The 25,822-nt window shown below is 40.2% G+C and overlaps 1 protein-coding gene across 2 annotated transcripts in view; it reads left to right on the top strand.

The window, feature by feature from the left end:
• Window positions 1-25,822, top strand: part of SLC6A11 (solute carrier family 6 member 11) — a 109,529-nt gene that overhangs the window by 64,530 nt on the left and 19,177 nt on the right. For both annotated transcript variants that reach the window (XM_063164415.1, XM_063164414.1), the window contains exon 8: window positions 22,238-22,341. In XM_063164415.1, coding sequence (XP_063020485.1) covers window positions 22,238-22,341 — 104 coding nt within the window. The remainder of the gene's footprint in view (window positions 1-22,237; window positions 22,342-25,822) is intronic.

The following is a 25,822-nucleotide window of genomic DNA, read 5'->3' as shown; positions in this document are numbered from 1 at the left end:
AAAATGGAGCAACAACATTTGGCTTCTTTAATAACCCTCCAGTTTTTGGCCAAATGCTTTTATGTTTCTTAAAAATTTGCAAATAAAATTAGATTGAAGGTCCATTTTTCTGCAAAATTAACCATTTGATCAATGTCAGTACATTTAGTAGGCCAAATGACAAGAAGTAAGGTCCTGAATATGGTTTCTAAATGGCATTTTTTTTTTCCTAGCACTTTTTTTTTTGTCTTAATCTCAGTTTTACTTTATATTTCTGCCAGCTCTGTGGCATAATTGCAAGGTTTTCCACTGCCCAGCTCTCTTGAAAGAGGCCCAGGCTCCCAGCAGAATCCCAGCGAATGTTGAGTGGCTTGTTTACTAAAATTCACCACTTGGGTACACAGCTCCTGCCACTCCAAAAACAACTCAGGCTTTTAGAATGCTCCAAATCCCTTCTGTGTAAAATAATAAAACAACGTGGGCGCTCTGGGGGATGCTCACCAAAAGCTCCCGGTGCTTCCCCAGCCTGGGGGGGCTCAGGGAATTCGTTTATCCAGCCACGAAGGGGAGCACAGCAGAGCTGGGGAATGATGGCAGCACCAAAAATTCCACTGGGGAGGAGCAGCCCTCAGTGAGTGAATGGCTATGGGGGCAGGAGATGTGCCAGAGGAGGAGGGATTCCAAATTTAAATTTAAATTTTCCGTTTGGTGATTTGATCTTGGCAACAAAGAGGGTGAGGTGGTTCAGGGCCATTGTATGGAACAGGGGAGGGAAAAGGGTGGTTTGGTTCTATAAATCATCAATCCCAGAAATTCCTCTTTGCCCTGGTCCTGTGGAGCCCTTGGAATGCCCAAGAGCCAGAGCAGAGATGCCTCAGCTTGAGTGAACCAGGCAGAAATTAAACAACACTTAATTGACTTCCTTGTGCATGTTGACACTGAGCAGACAGTGATTTTCAGTACAGGTATATTGCTGGTAAATGTATTTTTGTATTTCTAGAACTCCACTTACCTGCAGATTAAGTTATTTAGTTTTTAAGTAGTTGAGATGGTCTCTTAGGATTTTTTTTTTGTTAGGGTTTGTTTTGGTTTTTTGTTTCTCTTTTGGTTTTTGTTGGTTTGGTTTTGTTTTGTTGTTTGTTTGTTTGTTTCTTTGCTTAGGGTTTTTTTTTGTTTGAGGTTTTTTTTTTTTTTTTAATTTTATGCTCTGGCTTAAAATTCAAGTCCATGGTCAACTAAAAGTAAGAGATGATTGCATATTTCCAAAATATAGGGCTGAAGAAGGCAACGCTAAGTGAGCTGGCAGCAAGTGAGAAAGGGAAAGAAATAAACCAACCCATGAATTTTTGAATTTTTCCACTCTGTGTAGGGAGTGATCACATAGGAGGCTGCTGGGAGAGAATGGATATTTCTGTTTAAATATGACAAAAAACAGGCAAAGGCAAACAGGGCAGGCTAAGGTGTGAGATGCAGTTTGCTTTTGCATTTGTATACCTTTAAAAGAAAGGATCACAATAAATTACCTATGTGGACATGAAGAAATTTCTGTTCCTAAAGTAAGACATCCCTTTTCTTCCTTCAACTACTCTGGAAAAAGTTTTGTTCTATCAGAGACACTTGAAGACTCACTCATACTTGTCAGCCTATTTTCCCTGTAATCTTTCTCCTTAATACTTTGTACCAAAGTAAGGTTAGATTAAATTCCTGGGGTGATTCACCCAAAATAGCAGGTTGGACGGAGCAGAGAGAAGCCAAAGGTCCTTCCCATGGAGGGGGAACATGCAGGGAGTGATTCTGAGGGACAGACACCACACCAGGGCTGGTTTTGGGGTAAAACCACCCCTAAACCACTCTTTGAACACTTCAGATAAACCTTTACAACAAGCCCAGGACATCAGCAGTGCTTTGTTTGTTTTCCTAATTAACTTCACCCAGACAAATCTGTCACAGGGCAGAGAACACAAGCTTTTGCCTGAAGGTCTAAAAACCAAATTTGCTTTATTGCTTTGTCTTTTTTCATCCCTCCCTGTATTTATTTATAAAAATTACTTGGGGACCTCATTCTGATTTTTCTGCCTGGGTGCTGTCAGTAGCTCCTTAAATTCCCTAAATTGTCAGGGGGACTCTCAGTGCCTTGTAACTGAGAGAAACCGCAAATCCTAAACGCCTCTTTAAAAAAGAAATTAGTTTTTAAAATCAGAGACTGGTCGGACAAATTGTTGCTCTGAGCTTGCTGGAGTAATCTCAGAGATTCTTGGCACATAATCCTGGGAGGGTGCCAAGCTCTTGGTTTGGTTCCAAGCAAATTCCAGCCACCATTCAGCAGCAATTAACTCTGAGGCAGAGGCAGCTGGGCCACCCTGAGTTATCATCCCTGCCCTGGCAGCCCCAGAGCTGGGCTCGTGCTCATTCAGCCGCAGAATCTGAGATTTCTCCTCATGCCACCCCAAACTCCTGCCTGGGGCTTGTGGTCCCACACCCTCCGTAGCTGTGCTTGTGGAATTCCCACCCTAAGAGCTGGGGAGAGATGAATCTAAACTTAATTTAGTTATTCTACAATTCCATATAACATGTATAATATAACACAATTCTGTATAATGGCAAAATATATATTATAATATAATTCTGTATAATGGCAAAATTAATGACTGTTGCTTGCTCAGTACTTTCATTGCTGGAATTTGAGGGTGAGGCTATAGGGGAAAAAAAGGAGCAGAGTGTGTGTTTGTATTGATTCAGGGTGACCGCAATGTAGGGAAATAATGTGCTCTGACTCCATGATTCAGGAGGCTGAACAAATGCTTTATTAAGCTATTCTATATTGCACTAATACCATGTTAAATTACATGCTAAAGAGATATTTTATTAAAGAATACTAAAGAAAAACCCATATCTGAGACAGCCAGGACACAGCTTTGGCCCAGCTGGCCAAGGAAACAAAACAACCTTCACTTGTATCCAATAACCAAATCACAATCTCCATAACACATTCCACATGTGCCAAAAAACAGGCGCAGAGAATAGAGATAAGAATTGCTTTCTCTTCCTCTCTCTGCACTTCTCCAGGAAAAATCCTGGGAGAGAGAATGATGTCTCTCTCTGTTCAGAGAATGTGAATGCCACGTGTTGGTGACTATGGAGGTTTGAGGCTGCACCCAGTAAATTTATAAGGTTTTGTGACATACATTTCGGAGGAGGTCACTGCAATGGATTCTGGCAACAATCAAAAAAGGAGAATGAGTGACCTCTGCACTGGCTGAACACATTTTTGTGTATTTATAACTAATGAGAGTCCCTTGCTAAAGTGAAACTAGCAAGTGACACTAGTTTCACTTCTGCTAGTTTTGCTAGTATCACTAGCAAAGGTGAAAAAACAGTTTTATTTCCATGCCTTGATAGTGATTTCAATCCTTTCCATCCTATTAAACCTTACTAAATAGAAAGTGATGGCTCTCAAATGAAAAAGAATCTTTTAATAAAGTGGTTAATGCTCTAGGTTAGCTTTATGGATTTTCACAGATTTCTGGGCCAGTTTTTGCTGAGTTAGCATGGAATTATCCACATCAGTAGCTTTGAGTGAAATGGCATTAAATTAGAATAAAATTAAATACTTCCTTGTCTGTCCTTTTGGATTGTTGACCCATATTGTCACTAGCAGTATCTGAAGCAATGTGTTGCCCCAGATTTCATTTCTTTGTTTTGAGGTTACTTTAGAAAACATAATTAACTTTTAATTGAGTCTTTAGTATTTATCCTGCCTAAGCACTCAGTTTTTATTCTGCTTATGAAGGGCAATATTTAGACTGTTCTGTGGGCAGCAGGAAATCAATGCTGCCTTCAATTAGGATTTTCTTTGTGTGACACAATGGTGGGTCAGAAGTTGTCACTTGGCCTTTTTAATGGGTTTATTAAACACTGGGTTTACTTGAGGGATTTTTTTCTGTTAAATTAAAAACATTTTCCCTTTTTTCCTTTTGGTCTTTAGGCAATAAATTAGGTTTTTTAATAAATCAAATTATGACAGAGTTACTTAGTGGATAATAACTGGAAGCCAGGCCACGGTTTTGGTGCATTTGTAGAAAATGGAGTATTTGGAGTGGCTGTTCAGAGGTTTGTATTTATTTGTGATGCTCATTAAATAGCAGTGTAGGACACTATACACCCAACAGTCACTGGAGGGTTTTTTCTGTGAAAAGGCAAAAAAAAAAAAAAAAAGAAAAAAAAAGAAAAAAAGCTTTTACACACTGTCAAACCTGGAAATGGAGCTCAGCCCTCCTGGTTCCACAGCCAAGGCACCGTTCCCTGTTTGGGTGGCACTCAGCCAGGAACTCAGGAGGTCCTCCTGGAGCCCTGCCCTGGCCTTGGCAAAAGTCTATAAAAATGGAGATGTAGTGGGTTTAGAAAAATACAAAAGAATGTGCTTTTTCACACAATGAATGCCTAAATGGTGGAACTCCCTGCTGGAGGATGTGGGAGGCTGAAAGTATCAATTAATTCAATTAATTACAGATGGGCCGATTGTGAGCTGTTAAACACAAGAGTCCAGATTTAACTCGGGGTTCTGGCTGGTTTCTGTGCAGCTTTTATTGGGAGGCTCCCTGTCCTGGGGAGTTCACCCTGCTGGGGCAGCCTCAGTGTCCCTGCTGGAAAATAAAGTGCAAATTAAAGAGAAGCAAAATGGCAGCAGGGCAGAAAATTCCTGCTTGAATAGAGCCCCCCAAAGCAGGTTCAACCAGAACAAGCCCAGGATCACTTGGGTTGGAAAAGAACTTTCAAACCATCGAGTGCAACCCTAAACCCCACCAAAGTCTATGTCTGTGGTTTTCTCATGTCCTCTAAACAGAGAGAGACAGAATTCTCTCTCTCAAGTTTTTTTCCTGGAGAAGCACAGAGAGAAAACAATTTTTATCTCTACTTGTTGCTCCTAGTGTTTTGCACATGTAGAATTTGTTAGCAAATATTGTTTATCTGAAAGAATTTAGTAATTCGATTCTAGTAGAGATAGGTTAATTAATAGAAAAAATCAAGTCCAAGCTGTGTAGACTGTATTTCTGCAGACAAATTTCACAAATTTTTCAATAGCTAATAGTAAGTATTCCTTAGTATTCTTAATAATATAGGATAGATAATGTCATATATAATATAATATAATATAATATAATATAATATAGTATAGTATAATATAATATAATATAATATAATATAATATAATATAATATAATATAATATAATATAATATAATATAATATAATATAATATAATATAATATAATATAATATATATTATAATATATAATATATAATATAAATGTAGTATAGATAAATATATGTATATGTATACTCATATTATATATACACTATATTTATAAATATAGTATAGATAAATATAGTATACATAAATATAATGTAAATATAATATAGTTTTAATAAAATGAGTATTCAGCATTCCAAAACCTTAACATCAGATACCAATCATTCCCTGGACCTGAGAGCCCAAATTTCCAACATAATTAATACTAATTTAATTATTAACACAATTATTAACACAATTTAATAATATAAATATAGTATAGATAAATATAATGTGTATTTATATTTATATTATATATATTTATAAATATAATATAGATAAATATAGTATACCTAAATATAATTTTATATAATATAGTTTTAATAAAATGAGTATTCAACATTCCAAAACCTTAAAGTCAGGTACCAATCATTCCCTGGACCTGAGTGCCTGAATTTCCAGCTCACATTCCATCAGGTTCTGAGCTCTCCAAGGGTGCTCTCTCAGGTCACCCTCTTCCAGGGTTTTACTACTCTCTCCACAAGTTTTTCCTTAATTTAAATGAGATTTGTTGTGTTTCAGTTTGTGCCTGTTGTGCTGGTAACTCCCACTCATCCTCATCCTCCTCCTCATCCTCAGCCCAGGAGCTGCTGCTCTTTGCTCCAGGGCACACTGCTGGCTCATGGTCAGCCAGTCCCCTCCTGGCACCTTCCAGGAGGTTGTTCCCCAGAGATTTTTCCAGCAGTGACTTTCTTAAACCACAATTGCTCAATTCTAAAGAGCTTTCAATGACAGATTTTTTTCCAAAGTGATTTTGAATATAAACCCAGGCTTCCTTCACCTTCCACCACGTGGTTGCTGACCACTTAGAAAAAACCCTTTAGGAACAATAATCTCTCTTGGGGGGGACAGTTTACCTTTTTTGTTTGCACTTTCTAAGCTTTACCAGCAGCTTCTGTGCTGGTTCCAATTCCAAGCATAGAAGGCACAGAAGGTGCAGGCTGTGCAGAGAGAGCGGGGTGAATTCTGCACTGGTAGTGCTATAGAAACCCCCTTGGTTTCTCCATTTTCAGAATGCAGCTGCCAGTGGCACCATTCCAGCAGCTGGGCCAGGCTCCAGCCTGGAGGTGCCCGCCCAGGGCACTGTGCCAGGCTAGCTGAGAATGGAAATCTGTTCTTGCCCTCCAGGCAGGGCCACGGTGCCAAATCCAGCTCTGTTTGCCTCCGGACTTGGGCAGCTCTTGGTGCTCTGGGGAGGGTTCCTCTGCTCTGGGGAGGGTTCCTCTGCTCTAGGAAGGGTTCCTCTGCTCTAGGAAGGGTTCCTCTGCTTTCCAGAGAGGCAGGAGACAGAGATTTCAGAGATTTCCTCACCATCCCCTGCTGGCTGCAGGCTCTGACAGCAGAGGTGTGAGAGCACAAACTGCAGGCAGGACAAATAGAACTCAGTAGCAATGACATCTTCCCCAACACAGAGGAATTACAGAATCACAAAATCACTGGGTTGGGAGAGACCTTCAAATCCTACCCAGTCCCAACACCTGAACTAAACCCTGGCACCCAGTGCCACATCCAGGCTTTGTTAAACACACCCAGGGATGGTGACTCCACCACCTCCCCAAGCAGCCATTCCAGAACTTTGTCATCCTTTCTGTGAAAAACTTTTTCCCAATATCCAACCTGCATTACTCTTGATGCAGCCTTAGACTCTGTTCTCTCATTCTCCATTGCTGTCTGAAAAAAGAGACCAACACCCCCTGACTACAACCACCTTTCAGGGAGTTGTAGAGTGATAAGGTCACCTCTGAGTTTCCTTTTCTCCAGGCTGAACACCCCCAGCTCCCTATGAGGAGCTACTGAGGGAGGCTTTTGATCTGATCTGAGAAAGTGGGAATGGAATTTTTACTGCCCCAAACAGCCTTTAGTGCTGGAGCTGCTGCTGTAGAACATGTGAGAACAAACAAACAAGAAAAAAAATGCTTAATCATGAAGGGTGATGCATCAGGTTTTGGCTTTTATATTTTTCAGGTTCTGTGCTGCTTTAGTGTGTGGGTCTGGGCTTCACATCAGGGGATGCTGAGCTCTGTGCACAGAGCAGGGAGACAAAACAATTCCTGCTCCAGCTGGGCACCAAGGACAAATGATCCAAACCTCAGCCCAAGAGCACAAACACCGTGGGCTGGAGAGAGAAAAACAAGCAGGGTGGGACTGCAGGGGCTAAAGCTGGAATGGGACAATGAACTGCAAGGTACAAATGGAGCAGAACTGATCCCAGTGACAGAGCCCATGACTGATTGTGCATTTTGGGGCCATTTTGGTTCATCCTGGGTTCATTTTGGGACCATTTTGGTTCAACACCTGGCTGGGCTCTGGTGTTGCACAAGGTGCATCCATGGAGGAGATCCTTTGAATAAATCCCTGCTTTATTCTTCAGCTCTGTCTGTTCTAGCTCAGCCTTCCCAGGGCATCCAGGGCACATTTTAGGGGAGCTGTTTCCACCAGGGCTGGGCTCACCCTGCATTGCTGCTGCCTGTCCCACCCTCATCCCAGGAACTAAGCAGAGTTGTCAGAGCTCACTGCAGGATCCAACCCAGGGAAAAAACCTGTATTATTGGCATGCAAACCAACCCACTCTCAGCTATCCCTTGACAAAACTGTCCAGTTGAAGAAAGTTCTTTTTATCAGGAGTTATGTTTGTTGAAGTCACAATTAGCACCTCAGGACACCCAAGGTCATGCAGGGAACTTGTCAGTCTTTAGGACAGTTTATCCAAGGGGACAGTCCCTGGATAAGTTTATTTTTCCCTATTTTCTCCACCCGGCCTAATACCCCACTGCCACCTTCAGGGTGGCTTTGGCAGTTTTGTCCTCTAAGGGATTTCTGAGGGGAATAAAGCTCTGATGAACACAGTTAAACTTAGGTGAGACAAACTTTGATTTACTGCTTGAAAATTAAAATAATATTCCTGCAGGCTGTTTTTTTTTTTATTTAGATGAGTATTTATAGCATACTTTTGATTACTCCAACCCAGCTCAATTTTAAGGTCTTTATAATGTAAGGATGAGTTTTTGTTTTTTTTAATTTCTACTCTGCATATTGTGTCCTCAAGCCCATCATTTGCCAAATGATACATTGAAGTAGAAGGATATATTTATATATTAACTCTTCACGTATTTAATTTAGCTTAAAAATATTTCTGCAAGCAAAAGAAGCTGATAAATCAGCATTTAGTTGCATTTCTTGTTTTCATGAATTCTAATTCTGCAAAATCTAGCAAGGTAAATCCAGCCTCCTGGAAACTGATGGGAAAATTTCCTTCGAATTTTGTGCCCTGACATGGCAGAAGCTTCGCCTGTTTCAAATGCAAAAATGCAAAATTTTCAAACATTTCGTACTTTATTTTCTGAGCAGCCTTTTCTCTATTTTTTAAATAGAGTGCTAAATGTACATTTAGCACAGTGCTAAATGCAAGTTTACCTCACACAGAGACGTTTGCATGTGATGAATTATGGAATTAGGCGAAATATGGAGCTGGAGCAGAACCTTCAGAGCTTGGAGTGCTCTGGGATCTTCAGGGCCCCCTGAAAATCCCTGGGGATTCCTGAAGAGCAGGAAAAAACTGCAGTGGAGTGGTTTCCATTCCTCATATCAGGAACAGAGAAAACGGGCTCCTCTGAAGGAGGGAACTGCAGAGTTTTGGGGAAAAAGCAATGTTTTTGATGTGTGACCATAGGGTGAGGCAGGGGCTTTGTTCTGTTTTCCCCACAGAACCTGAACCCACTCTGGGAGGATCTTTTGGGGTCAGGTGTTTATACAAGGCTCAGGCTGCTTTCAAGAAAAAGAAAAAAAATAAGATCAAACAATCTTCAGCTTTTGTAACTGCATTTTCTTCTGTTTTGAACAGGGTTTTTAGATCCTTTGTTAGGAGCTCAGTTGATAGATAAGTATTCTTCAGTTGGCTTAAAAAGAATCCTTGAGAATTATTATTTTTAAAGAAGTTAGATCAAATAACATTTCACCTGATGTTATATAACCCAAGTTCAGCTTCCTCATAATTTCTGAATGAAACCTGTGAATAATAATCATAACCAAAATATCAATTCTATGAATAATGATCATGACCAAAATATCAATTCTGTGAATAAATGATCATAACCAAAATATCAATTCTGTGAATAATGATCATGACCAAAATATCAATTCTGTGAATAAATGATCATAACCAAAATATGAATTCTGTGAATAATGATCATGACCAAAGCATCTCCCCTTTGCAAATATTTTAAATATCAGGGCTGGATGCTGCGTTTGGCATCTCCAGTGTTCCTCAAGCTTCAAGGGTGGTGAAAAAACTAAAGAGAGTAAAGAGGAGTTAATAAAAAAGCCATTGGAAAAAGGTTTTTGTCAATGGGATGTTACAATTGAGCAGATCTGTAATAAAAAATGGATATTTTGATCAGCTTGGTGAGGGGAAATGGAACCTCACTGTCTTTGCTGAATCTCCTGCATCCCCCTGAAAACCTAACACAAAACCCACTTCAGAGCTCTGATTTCTGGTAAATGTAACACAAATAGAATACTTGAATAAAAAACACCTTAAAACCATGTTGATTTGGATTCAGAGCAGCGCAGAAATTACTCAGGGTCACCTCTCCATCAATGCCTGAGCTGAATTAAGTGTAAATATTTTGAAACCCCTGTGAGTGCATTCTGGTGGGTGTGGGAGCTGCCAGATCTCTCATCCTGAGAGCACTTGTTGGTGTTTTTTCAGTAAAGTGGAACTCTAATCAACACCCTCATTTTAAAAATTAGTTGACTGCACTTCCTGCATATATTTTAAAAAAATTGAGCATCTTTATTTATCATTTGTAGGAAATGACATTAACAGGCTGCCTAAAAGACCTGGTAAATTCTGGTGGCCCTGGGGCTGAAAAGATATGAAATATACATGGAAATATATGAAATATGAAAAGAGAAAGAAAGGCAGTATTTATTCTTTGGGCTTTTTCCATACCATACACAGAATGAAAAAAAAAAAAACTTATTTCCATAAAAGAAATTTTTTTTCACAGAATGAAAAAAAGAATTTTTTTTCCATAAAAGAATTTTTTTTCACAGAATGAAAAAAAATTCTTTTATTTCCAAATGCCTGAATCTTTATAGAGTGAAAGTGTAGAAGGGAGAACTTTTGATGTTTTTAAGGTCTCCCCAGCAAACTGGACCATGCTCAGCAGTCAGGGATTTTCCTTCCCCCAGGGTGGGATGGTTTCCATACCCAAAACATCCCAGCACAATAATACAAAACATCCTCCTGCCCTGACACTTAAGAGAAATGAAGAAGTGAAGAAAAAGGTGCTGCTCCCAAGAGATATTGGGATTTAATGATATTTGGCCTGTTATCAATACCTTTTAAAAGGAGATTTTGTGATTAAATATCAATACCTTTCTACAAATGTTTTCAGCTTGCCATTTTCCCAAAGTCAAGCTATCAATCCACTGAAGACAATTTTTGTTTCCCATCACTCAGACACAAAATTGTTCCAGATACCTTTTTACCCTTTTTTATGACAACAAAATAATGTTGTCATAAGGATGGAAATTATTTTATATTAATAATATCTCTGGGATATTCTGTGTACTTTATGCTGCCAGGTATCTCCTTCCACATGCTCCAGAATTAAATTAATGAAAAGCTGACAGATATTTAAAGTGATTTGAATCCTGCCCTCAGAAAATGCTGACAGGGAGGTGAATTCAAACCTCTGGATTTCCCTGTGCCAAGCTGAGTGAGGGAACTTTGAGGATGAAAATGAATCAAAGAGAATCCCAGGCTCAGGAGGGTAAAAGTGGAAATCAAAGGCACTTTCAGACCCCTCAGGACCCTGCTCTGGGTTTGGTTCTGCCCTTCCCACAGGCACTCATCCCTGCTCAGCCAGCACTCTGCCCTGGAGAGGGATCTTCGGATAAATTTATAAATTATTTTCTAAATTTATTTATTCTTCCTAATTATTTTTTTTTTAACCTAAGCACAATCACAGAGTGGTTTGGGTTGGAAAAGATCTTACAGATCATCCAGTGCCACCCCCTGTCATGGGCAGGACACCTCCCACTGTCCCAAGTTGCTCCAAAACTCCCTCCAGCCTGGCCTTGGGCACTGCCAGGGATCCAGGGGCAGCCACAGCTGCTCTGGGCACCTGTGCCAGGATTTTCTGTCCTCTGTGAACAGCAGTAATAATTGCATATCCTCTGAACAGAGAGGAGGGACATGGTTCTGCCAGGAAAATCCTGGGAATCTGTGTAGGATCTGTAAGAAACTCAGGAAAGAGTTCAGACAATTATTCTCTCTCTTTCTGTGAGCATCCTTTATAGATATGGTTCTCCAAAGTGTGCTATTCACGTTTCACCAATAATGTGAGAGAAAATTCCTAAAAGCCAATCAGGTCCTAAGTCCGCCATTGTTTCTAGAAGAACTTAAGTCTAAATTATTAGATGTTTTAAATCTAAATTATTAGATTTCTAATAATAATGTGTCTTTTCATGCCTTCTGATGATGGAGTCTGTATCACCTTTAGCTCTCTTGATGCCCCTTCATTGATGAACACCCTCACGATTTACTCAGGGGAGCACAACTGCACCTCGCGCCTCCTCCTCGCACCAAGACAACCAAGACACCCCTAAATTTTACATTAATGAGTGCAGGAATATATTTTACTCCTGAAAAGCAGTGAGAGGAAGAAAAAGAATTGCTTGATAATTGAAAAATTGAAAAATTTATTTTCCAAGTTGGACGCTGCCACAGGAACATGCGACTGGCGTGGCTCCAGTGTGGAGGAAGGCGCTGCCCCATTTTGACTGGGTGGTTCTTGGCTGGCAACACCCCCTGGGAAATCAGCATTTCAATGGCTGGAAAGTGATCCCCAGCTATAGTGCTGGCCTCCAAAGGCACCAATGAATAAACAAAACTCCTCGGAGTATTTAGGTCCTTCTTCTCCCGAGTTTCCATTCTCCCAGTGAATTTGCTGTATTCAGCCCTCTGGAAGTGACATTAGCAGAAGGTAGCAGAGAGAGCGCCTAGCAACCCACAGAAACCCCAAAGAGAGGTGGAAAGGAAGTGATTTTCATGTAATTATTCACCCCTACAAAAGCTGCTGTCAGGTAGACACTAGAAACATAGCTGTTTTATTCTTCCCCTAACCTACTTTGGATCTTTTGAGAATCACCACCATTAAAGAGAGGGGAAAAAAAGAGCTTAATTCAGCCATTTTCTGCCTGGCCGTTTAAGTGCTGTTTTCCTGCTCTAATGAAGGCTCTGCTTTCAGAAGCTGCGTTGTTTAGAAAGCCCTGGGTAGTAAACTTCAGCCACAAACTCACTCCTGCATCCAAAACTCGCCATTTCTGTTTGCTGCTTCCCCACAATGCACAGCTCATATTTTGTCTGGGTTTAATTCCCCATTTAATGGCATTTCCCACTGAGTTGGGAGAGACAAATTAATTAAATTTTTTTTTGTTGTTGTTGTTTCCAAGAAGGCATTTGGGGACAGGGCGCAGGGGCTGAAGAGTTTAATTTATTTTAGGTAACGTGGTTGGTGCCAGGATGCTTGGATGGATCCAGTGGGTTTTTTTCCCTTTATTTTCTTCAGCTTTGCCCTCAGCCACAAATCCTTGGAGCTGAGGCTGCTTGGAGATAACTGAGGGATATTTTTGTGCTTTTCTTGCCATCTGGAGGAGCCTGGAGGAGCTGAGCTTCACTTGGCCAACATCACAGCAAACACTCCTACATGGATGGATGTGTCACAATGCTGCCACTTCCCGCAGCCCCAGGCACATCTTCAGTGGATACTCTGATTTATATCCTCCTTTTTGCACATTCACACTCCCAGCAGAGGTTCAATAAATGCAGAGGGGATAAAAGATGTTGAAAGCTGACTTTTAAAGGCCTGTATCCATAGGAAAATAAATATATCAGAAGTAAGTTTTATCAGAGATTGTGTTTGTTGAGGCAGTGACATCCAGAGTTGTTTGTTGTGAAGAGCTTCCTAAAATTCTCAAGGCTTTAACCTGTGTCTGTAGCTAAAGCAATATTCTGCTTTAAAATTGTATTATAACAGTCTGTTTTAAATCCTCATTTTTTGTCTGATTTATATCCTCGTTTTTCCACATTCACACTCCCAGCAGAGGTTCAATAAATGCAAGAGGATAAAAGATGTTGAAAGCTGATTTTTAAAGGGCTGTATTTATTTGAAAATATATATATCAGAAGTCAGTTTTATCAGAGATTGTGTTTGTTGAGGCAGTGGCATCCAGAATCGTTTATGGTGAAGAGCATCCTAAAAATTCTCAGGGCTTTAACCTGTGTCTGTAGCTAAAGCAATATTCTGCTTTAAAATTGTATTATAACAGTCTGTTTTACTGACTGGGTGTTTCAAGATTCTTGTTCTGTATTTTCATACTCAGCAAAAAGGTTTTCATTGGGACCCCAGGGATTAACTGGTTTAATTTTATGGAATAACTTCTTTTGTCTGAGTTTTAAACACAAAATGTCTCTTAAATTAACTGTGTTCAGAAGGCTTGTCATCTTTTTTTTAATTAAACATATAATGAGATTATTTTTTAGTCAAATTTTCATATTTAACTATTTTTAGTCAAATATAATAAACTATAACTGAACTAAACTATTGTAAACTATACAGGTACAACAACTGTGTTGACAATGTGGGAAAATGAAGATAATAAATTTTATTCTTCCCTGTTTGATTTTGCCTGCAGGATTGATAGGGATGAGATAAAATCAGTGTGCTGCTAGTCAGGGAACAGCAGGATGCATGCAAGGAATGGAATTATTCCCTTTGAATGTCTGCATCCCCCCAAGTGTTTGGGTTGTTTTGTGAATAGAACAGAGCCTTGACCTCTGCATTCTGAATTTTGGCAGCTGCACAGCCCAGACACTCAGCTGATTTCTGTGTTCGCTGCTATTTAAGAAAAAAATTTCTCCTGATTGCAGGAGAGTGACTGGAGAGTAAATGCAAACTGCTTGGTTTTATTTTCCTGACTCTGCACGGGGATTTGTGTTGCTGGCAGTGAATTGTGGTATATTACATATATATAACAGATATATAATATATATATTTTCAGCCTGAGGAACAGGGAAAGTATTGAAGGAAGCAGCCAGGTGTGGATCTGTTGTCTCCCTCCCCGTGTGTGCAGCTCCCTCTCTCCCCCTGCTGCCACACCAAGCCCAACAATGGAGGCTGGGATGTGGTTGGATGCTCTTTATAACGAAAAAGCCAGAAAAAAAAATCACTTTATTGGAATAAGAACAGAGGTAAAATGCTGAGTCTTCCACTGCTATCTATTTTAGTATTATTCCTGGAAGTATATTTTTATATATACATAAATATATTTATACATTTACATAAAGATGGGGCTTGTAGCAGAGGAGTGTAATGAAATGCAATTTAGGGAATGGTTCTTTTCATTGCACATTACAGCAGAATGACTCTTAGTTCCCTGGTGTCACCAAAAGTTCAGCTTGGGGATAAAATTGTCCTTTATTGGAGAGACCTGGGATGTAAGGCTGGAAAAGGGAGTGCTGTAAATAGGAAATATTAAAGCTCACTGTGAGGGCAATAGCAGCAAGGTCAGAATGGGATCTGTTTCTCCAAGCCTGAATATTTGGGGTGTTCTCAGCACGAGCACCCCATGTTTTCTGTGGATGGAAACAGCAATTCCCTCTGGTTTTTAATCCCAGCTTCACACTGAGCACTGAAAGCAGCTCCAGTGATGCACTGATGGAAAAGAACTTCCCAGGATGCTGCAGATGAAAGCTCAGGGTGGAACTGAGATTTTACCTTCTTCCCAAAAGCTATTAGAAACTGCATTTTTTATCCTATTTTTTGTTTTTAGCACTTATTTTGGGGGTTTCCTATAGTTTATGTCAGAAATTGTTCTGAGTTCTTCCAGCAGTGCTTGGGGCATTTTAGATCAACAGAGAGGGGGAGTAGAGGTCACACCACAGATGAGGCTGAACAAAGCTTTGTATGTTTTTAATTTTTTAAACAGCTCGGTTGCAGAACCTGATCCTCTGATTTTGAATTAAGGTTTTGAATTAAGACCTTAGAATCGACATGACTTTTTTGAACAATGACTTGTAACTATTGCCAGGTGTAATTTATGCTCTTTCAACTGACTGGACTTTCACAGCATCAAATTGCTGTGTTGTGATATAGCAATGCTTGGTGCAAGCAAGAAAATGCTTTAAGCAGGTAATAGGCAGAAATATTATAGTAAGACTATGAAATGTAAGTAATAAACAACACGATTGTGAAGGTTTCTTTTTAAGTGAACAGAGAGGGCGAATTGTGGGAATCCACAAAATCAGAGGGGTTTGGGAAAGCTGCAAAAGGCAGCTCAGACACAGCAGAACTGTGATTAGAACTAAGCAGCAGCCATGAGATTGGTCAGCAGAAAAATTATTTAAAAAGTAGAAAAGCAAGGACAAATAGAACAATGGTCTGTGTATTTATGCTTGTCTAGAATAACTCTAAGCTACAGAACAGTTTATCTAGCCAGATATTAGGAAAGTTGAAGCTTAATAATGGAGCTCTGTGCGTTGTGTTTTCAGGCTTACAAGTGGGTATTGTATTTGAAATAAGCAAGCATTGTTTAACCAAAGGTACCTGTGCTTATAGTGATTGGATAGAACTACTGTCAATGTGCTTTTGCTTTGTGAGATTGGTCAAAAAACTTCTAAAGTTGTAACATTGAGTTCTTTGTCTGCTGCCTGGGATGGGAGCTGGTGGCATCTTCCCATTGTCATCACCATGGAATGAGGCTGATGCTGGAAAATCAAACAGCTCAAGGCACGTTCCAGCAGTCCCATCCCGTTTGTGATTGGTACACAACCACCTGCCAGTGATACTCTCCCACCTCATTCCACATGAGAGGAAGGAAAGTTTTGTTAGAGAGAGCTCTGGCAGGTACTTTTGAAATGCTTTTATTCTCCAAAAATTTTCATTCTTCTGTTAGTGCTCTTAAACCTGTGGCTAATCACCCCATACCTGCTGGGGGTGTCACTCTTTCAGTGCAGGTGTTACCTCAAGGTCAAGCATTCACATTTTGCTGGTTTCCTGCAGTTCTGTCATACCTAAACTTATCTGGCAACAGGTTTTTTTATTCAGGCATTTGTGATAAAATTCTGCAGTCGTTCCATGCCCTAACCTTGAAATTTCATTTATTATCTCCCGATAGCCACGGCTTTATTTATAAAATTCTCATTTGAAACTGAAGGCAAACTGCTTTTTAAAATACAAACACTGCAGAGGTTCATCAGAAAGTAATGAATAATTTAAATTAAAAGAAAACCTGGAGTGATTGCTTGTTCTCTGATAACAAAATGGGAAATAAATGACTGTCAACATTTGGAACATTGTGTTTTAAAGAGCAAGCACAGGTTTTAACTGGTCTGTCAGCTCTCCCATATTCTCAGGCAGTGCTTCATGATGGGATTGTCATTTCCACTCTGGAATTAAGGATGCTTTCAGCTTTGGTGTTCACCTCACTGTTAAGAATGAGGGGGGTAAAAAAGTGAATATTTATGCAGATCCCAGCCAGTGCTTGGGCTTCAATGTGAAATTATTGCATTTGATTTTGACAGGAATTCTCAAGGGAGCAAACAAAGCTGTGTGGGCTGTAGGAAAGGCCAGGCACAGAGAGAAAACCAAAATATTGGTTTTATTTACTGGGAGAAGCCTCCTGGTGTTCCACTGTTCCTGTTCACATGGAGAACCCTTGGATGTGGCAGCTGCCCCAGATGGACACCTGGGCAGTGTCCCAGGGATCTGTGAATGGGAATTTCACAGAAACCTGTGAAATGGAATTTAAAATGCTGCCAAAATAGAAGTGGAGATGTGTGTGCTACGAGAGGAGCTGCACATCAGCCCCTGGGCTGTCAAATGAACCTTCTCAGGTGACAACAGAACACATTTTCTTTTTTAAAAAAAAGCCCTGCCTGTCTTTTGGGAGGATCAGAGTGAAAATAGCTGCCTGATTTCCCCATGTTGCCCAGACATGGAACGATTTGACACAAATTTTTCTTTGCACAACTACAAAAAATGGAGTTATTCAGCTGTTTGTCATGGAGTAAGTGCCAGTTAAAGTCAGAGTGTCCTGGGAGATGCTTCCTGCATCCACAGAGAGATTTCATAACAGCTGCACTGTAGCTTGTTCAAAATAAAGCACAGAAAATAAAGGAGATGATACAAAGTTAGAGAAACCCTTGGAATTTGAGATATTGTGGCTTTTATTCCATGATTTTGTGTTTTTTTCCAAAAGAAACAACAATTCCATTAATTATTTTTTATTCCAGCTGAAGGAATTGCTTTTTATTCCATTACTTTGTTTTTTTCCAAAAGAAACAACAATTCCATGAATTGTTTTTTATTCCACCTGAAGGAATTGGTTTTTTGTTCCATGATTTTATTTTTTTTCCAAAAGAAACAATTCCATGAATTGTTTTTTATTCCACGATATTTTTTTTCCAAAAGAAACAACAATTCCATGAATTGTTCTTCATTCCACCTGAATGAACTGGTTTTTATTCCATTATTTTGGGTTTTTTTCCAAAAGAAACAACAATTCCATGAATTATTTTTTTATTCCACCTGAAAGAATTGGTCTTTATTCAATGATTTCATTCTTCCAAAAGAAACAACAATTCCATGAATTGTTCTTTATTCCACCTGAAGGAATTGGTTTTTCTTCCATGCATGATGGAAATGATCAGCACCAACACATCCCAGGTTGTCCCTGAGGTCTTTGCTTTGCTCAGGCACTGAGCTCAGCTCAGGACACTTATGCAATATTTTGGTTTATCCCTCTCACCCCTTGCCCTCTAAATTCACTGCATAAGGCTTGATCATCACAAAAAAAACCTCAAGGCTCAGCCTTGCAAAGGGAATTATTTCTGCACTGGCCATGTGCTTCAACACCTCATTTATTTTATTTTCAGTGTATGGCATGACCCCATCTTAGTGACAGAAAGACATTTATATTGAGACTAAAATGAGGAGCTGCCACTCTTCTGGGGATTTTCAGTTTGGTTTGTTAAACTGTGGGGTTTTTTAATTGTTCAAGAAGTGACTTTAATTCACTTTATCTGCAGCAGCAACTTTCTCCTTTGCTTTGGACACCCATTAGGGCACAGCCAAGTCCAGCAGCACGTGAGAAAAGGCTGCTAGAAGTGATTTATGGACATAACATCCCATAGAAACTTTATGGCAGGGACATGAAAAGATCCCAATTCTCCAGAGCAGGGCTGTGTTGTCTGCACTACAGCACATCCCTCCTCTTTCTTCCTCCTCCTGCTTTCATGGCACGAGCTACAAAGGAGGCAGGGCATCCTCCAGACAGCAGCATCCTGTGTTTGGCCAGCTCCATTCATCTCCCTGGGCACAGAAAACACCCATGGAAATGGAGATTGTGCCCCAGACCTGCCACAAGAAGGCCAGATTGAGGTTACGCACACAGAGTTCAAATTTTGAGGGCGTTGCCAGCCTTGAGAGCTGGATGTTGCAGAGCAGCACTTTCCATTTTTAGTAAAAAATGCTCCTGTTTATTGTTTTGTAAGGTTCTGCCCTTTGAAATTGTGATTTTTCAAATATCAGCATTAATTATCAAAGTTTTTGAGCTTTAATTTTAGTCTTGTTTTGGCATGGAAACTTTTAATATGAATTGAATAAAGCTAAAGAAGCTATTTACTTTCTTTAAGGTAGGAGCTGATAGAAACTAGACAACTGTTCCAATCCCAAGTTAGTGAGTGCTAAATTGAATTTATTATCACTGACCCGAGGGTTTTCAAGGCCCAAAGTTCATAAAGCACTCACAGGGTGTTCTCAGGTCCTTTCCTCATGGAGCTGTGTCACCTTTCAGACAAATGTCCTTATTACTGTGACCTGTTAGAGGTCTCCATGGTGAGAGAAAGGACGAGAATCTTGTTTCTTGATCAGAAGGCTGGATTTATTGATATATGCTATATAATACATTATGACTATACTAAATAGAATAAGAAGAGAAGTTGCAGATGCTAGCCAAGCTAAGAATAGCAAGAAAGAATCTATAGCAAAGTTGTGTCCAGGGACTCTCTCCCCAGCTTGCTCCTGTGATTGGCCCTTAATTATAAACATGGGAACATGAACCAATCACAGGTGCATCCTATTGCATTTTACAGCAGCTGATAACAATTGTTTACATTCTCTCCTGAGGCCTCTGCCTTTCAGAAGATGCAGACATCTGAAAGAAAGGATTTCTGTGAAAAAGTGTCTGTGACATGTCCTCTTTGGTGTGCCCCAGGTCCTCCTCTGTGTCCCTGCCCTTCAGAGTGTCATTGCTCTGCATGGAAAGGAGAACAGCTCCTGGTTTAAGGCAGACTCAGCACTCTCAGAAATGTCCCACCGTGGTTTGGTGGCTGTGAGCTGGGTGGGTGGCACCTGGATTTGGGATTGGTGTCTGCAGGAGCCCATCAAGCTGGAATGAGAGCAACTTCCCTGAGGTGTCTTTTGGGAATGGGCAAACTGGGGTGACACAGGCTAACGAACAGTCAGACTAATGAACAGTCAGACTAATGAACAATTTGAGACCTCACCACATCCTCCTGCCACGAACTGAGCGCTGCATCTGAGGCTAAATATCAGCTGGTCCCTGGCTGCTGGGCAAGGGGATGGAGAGCTGATCTGAAATGTCATTTTCAGGGCTTGAAAGTGTTGGTGTGTCTGGCAGTTTACACCAGGGTTACTCCAGCTCTCGTGGTTTCTTAGCCACAGAAAATCTACCTGTGGTTTCTAAATGGATGTTCATGTTTGCCACTTTGCTGATCACTTCTTGTGATTTTAGAAACCTGAAAGAATTAAATGTCACTTGTCCTCTGAGAAGCTATACAACCCCAAAGAAGCTATACAGACTATATTATTTCATTCAGCAAATAAAATTGCTTCTTCGTTCCTATTTAAACATCAGCTCTAAGTTCTGAGGCAATTTCTAGACTGATGTCATAGAGTGCAACAAAACCTCTCTTCAGTCTGATCCCAGGGAAAAGAGAAGGGAAAGGAAAGGGAAAAGGGAAAAGGGAAAAGGGAAAACGGAAAGTGGGCAGGGAAAAGGGAAAAGGAAAGGGTAAAGGGAAAAGGGAAAGGGGAAGGGGAAAGGGAAAAGGGAAAGGGAAAAGGGAAAAGGGAAAAGGGAAAGTGAAGGGAAAGGGAAGGGGAAAAGGGAAAGGGAAGGATTCATGTGCTGATCCAGTTTCCCAGCTTTTGTGTGGGCCCCAGCAGAAGGAGCATTTCAGCTGACCCACACTCCTCACAGCTTTTTTGGGAGCTTCCAGTCCTGTTAAAGAGCCTGTCTGTCAGAGGGCTCTCTGTGTGCAGCTTTTCCTGGTGAAGCTCTGGGATGTAACCAGCTGTGTCTTATTTGGGGTGACAGCAACGAAACCCTTTAAGCCTCTGACGTAAATCAAATGTGATCTTAATGTTATTTCTAAACAGAAACACTCAACAGCTCCAGAGAGCAAGGTCTCACTTGATCAGCTGTAAAACAAACACATCCCCTTGGTGTGTTTAGGAGGGTTTGAGGGCTGTTATTGGTACTGAAATAATTCCTGTCCTCCCTCTCCCCTGGCTCCAGCTTCAGCAGGGAATGGCTGCACAGCCACTGCCTCTGAGCATCACTCAGGGTTTGGTGTTTTGGTTGCTCTGCAGTAAAAAAGGACCTAAAGGGATCATTTATCCCAGGAAAACAAAGGACTTAAAGAGATCATTTATCCCAGGAAAACAGGATTTTATTGGATGGCAGCTCTGTGGGTTTGGGGTCTCCATATCTCCATATCCAGGACTTCAAGGGGTACCTTCAGTGGGAACACACCCACACTGGTCAGGCGAAATAAATGGCTTTGTTGCAATATTTTAAAAGTAAAATGAACCTGCTCATTAATGTTCTGAGGCTGCTCTGAGGAGAAGAATCTCACTGTGGCAACTCACACTTCCTTTTCTCTGATTTCAAATTGTTTGCACCACTTTAGGATACAAATGTCCCCACACTTTAGGATACAAATGTTCCCACAATGGCATTACAGAGCTACTGGTTCATTAAGCTCTACAGAACTTTTGTTTGCTGATTGTACAGTGACCAAAGCTGTAACTTTTTTGCCTGTTTGATCCATTAAATTTTGCTGAAAACATCCTTTCCCTGGATAAATTGTCCCTTCTTTCCTCAGCTTAATTTATGTATTATCTATATTTATGAATTATACTATTATAATTAATACATATTATAGATATTAATATATATAATTAATATATATTATCATAATGCTATAATTAATAAATACAGATAATATATTTATGTGCTATAGGAATAGCTAATAAATATATTATCTGTATTATAATATATTAATTAATATACAAATAATAGATTTATATATTATCTCTATTATAATATTACATCATTATATAATATTATAACATATAATTATTATATATTTATTATGTGTAATAAATATATATTATTGTATATTATATATAATATATATATTTATGTGCTATATATAGGAATAGCACATTTTGTCTTTAGAGCATTTATTCACACGAAATTTTTAAATTTGAATAAATAACTGTCCAACAGGAGTGAGATAAATGCAGGTGATCCTATTTAGGCTGCAATTACCAGAACTATCTAGAAGCAATTAATGAATGTAATGGGTGAGGTTCTTCTCTAGGAATTCTGTGTCCCTTTAGGTTGAGTCTGTAAAGGCCAGCTGGGATGGGGAGGGGAATTTCCCTCTCAGGACATTATTTTTTTTGGAGTTTATGATTTGTAAAAGCTCTCCAAGACCTGCAGAACCACCAGTGCAGATTTGCAGACAATATTTGGCAGGAGGGGATTTCTCTGGCTGCTTTCTGAGGCTCTCCCTGCTCTCTGTCCCCAGGTGTGGGTGGATGCTGGCACACAGATCTTCTTCTCCTATGCCATCTGCTTGGGGTGCCTGACAGCCCTGGGGAGCTACAACAACTACAACAACAACTGCTACAGGTAACACCCTCCAGCCTGGAGTTCTGCTCCTGGGGTGGCATTTGGAACCCCTTCCCTTCCCCTTCTTCCATGGATAACCACGAGCACACACAGGTGGTTTGGTGGGACAGAGATCTGTAATGTTCCTTGGAATGGCTCCAGAGGAACTCTGATCCAAAATGTGTTGTTTTCATCCCTTTTGGTCAAATCTGAGCCTTCCACAGCCCCTCAGCACACACAGAGATAGAAATTTCATGTAAAAATGCAGGATTTTAGGCAGGTATCATTGAATAACTCACTTCCTCTCAAACCACAACACTGTGTGCACTATTTAAGCTGCTTTTTGAAAAGTGCTACCAGAAATTGTCAATAAACATCACCTCAGTTTGGTCCATGCTCTGACTGCCACTTTTTCCCATTTTTGGGGAAGTTTGCAGTCCCCAACCCAAAGGGAAGGGGGGGTATTTCATGGTTTATCTCTGTATTCCCATAGGTGGTTTTGTAGGACAGAGATCTGTAATGTTCCTTGGAATGGCTCCAGAGGAACTCTGATCCAAAATGTGTTGTTTTCACCCCTTTTGGTCAAATCTGAGCCTTCCTCAGCCCCTCAGCACACACAGAGATAGAAATTTCATGTAAAAATGCAGGATTTCAGGCAGGTATCATTGAATGTGTGTGCATTACTTAAGCTGCTCTTTGAAAAGTGCTACCAGAAATTGTCATTAAAAATCACCTCGGTTTGGTCCATGCTCTGACTGCCACTTTTCCCCATTTTTTGGGAGGTTTACAGTCCCCAACCCAAAGGGAATGGGGGGCATTTCATGTTTTATCTCTGTATTCCCATAGGTGGTTTTGTAGGACAGAGATCTGTAATGTTCCTTGGAATGGCTCCAGAGGAACTCTGCTCTAAAATGTGTTGTTTTCATCCCTTTTGGTCAAATCTGAGCCTTCCACAGCCCCTCAGCACACACAGAGATAGAAGTTTCATGTAAAAATGCAGGATTTCAGGCAGGTATCATTGAATAACTCACTTCCTCTCAAACCACAACACTGTGTGCACTACTTCAGCTGCTTTTTGAAAATTGTCAATAAAAATCACCTCAGTTTGGTCCATGCTCTGACTGCCACTTTTCCCCATTTTTTGGGAAGTTTACAGTCCCCAACCCAAAGGGAATGGGGGGCATTTCATGTTTTATCTCTGTATTCCCATAGGTGGTTTTGTAGGACAGAGATCTGTAATGTTTTTTGGAATGGCTCCAGAGGAACTCTGATCCAAAATGTGTTGTTTTCATCCCTTTTGGTCAAATCTGAGCCTTCCACAACCCCTCAGCACACACAGAGATAGAAATTTCATGTAAAATACAGGATTTCAGGCAGGTATCGTTGAATGTGTGTGCACTACTTAAGCTGCTCTTTGAAAAGTGCTACCAGAAATTGTCATTAAAAATCACCTCGATTTGGTCCATGCTCTGACTGCCACTTTTCCCCATTTTTTGGGAAGTTTACAGTCCCCAACCCAAAGGGAATGGGGAGCATTTCATGGTTTATCTCTGTATTCCCAAGGAGGGAATTGCCAATGCCTTCAGGAGGTTTTCATCTCTCCTGAGTCAATAGCCAAAGGACTGATTTGCACAAAATCCCTGTTCCACATCTCTGGCATGGGCAGCAATATGAGCACCAATCTTTTCTTCTGGAATTCATGGCTATTGGATTAGTTCTCCTAAAATTCCTACAAGGAATTTCAGTTGTAGTGACTCCATTGAGATGTCCAGACAGAGAATTAAAATTTCATTTTTCTGTAAGGAAAATAACACAGTCCAAAAGTGAAAGAATCCTAAACAAACCACCCCCCAACCCCCCAAATTTATTTAAATTCTTAATTACAGTTTGACTTGGAGACCTCAGGAGGCAGTTTTAGGAAATGCTCCTTCTTTCCATGTCTGAGCAAAACAAAATGTTTTGCTGCAAAAAGTGGTGTGAGTCCTTCAGAGCTGCTGCTAATGAACATTTTTCCTAATTAGCACAAGCTTTAGCAAAGGCACACTCCTCTCCTGTCTTATTCAGTTTTATTTATATTTATTTATATTTCTTTCCAGCTGTATCCCAGCTAGAAACTGTCAGTGCCTCAAGGAGTGCAGGAATGTTTTTCCTGAGTTTTTTTTTGTTTTGTTTTACAAAAAGCAGGAGTTTGGATTTATGGAATTTTCTTTCCTTCTCCCTTACCCTGGGGCTCTTCTCTGAAGCTCCAGAGCAGGATGCTGCAGCCAAACACCTTTTATTCCATCCAGGCTCCACAATTCCCCTCACAAAACATTCCCCAAATTTCCCAGCTAGGAAACAGATGTTAATGTGTCCTGACATGTGATTTTTAATGAGTCTGAAGGAAGGGGGAGGACAGCAGTGATGAGCAGAACGTGGCCAAGCTGGGCAGGGCAAGACATAAACAGAGCTCTGATGTGAAAACCATAATTTTGTATTCTAACCAGCACTTTAAAATAATAAAATCAAGCAGGTGTTTTTTTCTCCTGCAATTCCCACAATCTGATTGTAACATCATCGTTTTCTGCTCTTTATTACTCCATTTACTTCCCTTTCCTCAGGGAAAATAGCAGGAGAAAATAATGCCAAGAAGTGGGAATTGGGAAGGTCTGAACTGCACATGGGCCTGTTGAATGTAAAGATTTTAATTTAAAGAATTTAAAGATTTAAACCTGATTTAATTCATTCATGTGGTAAATGGATTGCAAAAGTCACTTCATGTCTTTGAATGGGAAATGAATTTTTATCATCCTTATGTAACTGTCATTGAAAAATATAACAGAGCTCTGATGTGAAAACCACAATTTTTTATTCTAACCAGCACTTTAAAATAATATAATCAAGCTGGAGGGCTATTCTGCTACAATTCTCACAGTCTGATTGTACCATCATTGTTTTCTCCTCTTTTTTACGTCATTTACTTCCCTTTCATAAGGGAAAATGGCAGGAGAAAATAATGGCAAGAGTTGGAATAATGGCAGGAATTGGGAAAGTCTCAACTGCACATGTGCCTTGTGAATGCAAAGATTTTAATTTAAAGAATTTAAAGATTTAAACCTGATTTAATTCATTCATGAGGTAAATGAATTGCAAAAGTCACTTCATGTCTTTGAATGGGAAATGAAATTTTATCATCCTTACATATTTTTTATTGAAAAACATAAAACTGCTCCTCCCTGGGTGTCCCAGAGTGTGGATCCCAAGTGACTGATCTGAGAAGGTGAAACCCTGGCAGTGTTTCCCCACAGGGATCACACACACGTGTACTGATGTTTCTTCTGATCTTTATCCACCTCAGAATCCCAAATCCATTCCCAGGTACAAGTCCAGGGTCATTTCCCCTGCTCCCACTGTGGAGCAGGAGATGAAGGAGGGATTTCTCACGTGGATAAAACTTTTAAGACCTGAAGATTTGTCCTTTGTCAAGTTTCTAGCCTAGGAGGAAAAGAGAAATGGGAATTTC

Source organism: Melospiza melodia, chromosome 10 (assembly GCF_035770615.1).
Source record: "Melospiza melodia melodia isolate bMelMel2 chromosome 10, bMelMel2.pri, whole genome shotgun sequence".
Taxonomy (NCBI): Eukaryota; Metazoa; Chordata; class Aves; order Passeriformes; family Passerellidae; genus Melospiza; species Melospiza melodia.
Note: the sequence above shows the minus strand (reverse complement) of the source record. Positions and strands in the feature narration are given on the sequence as shown.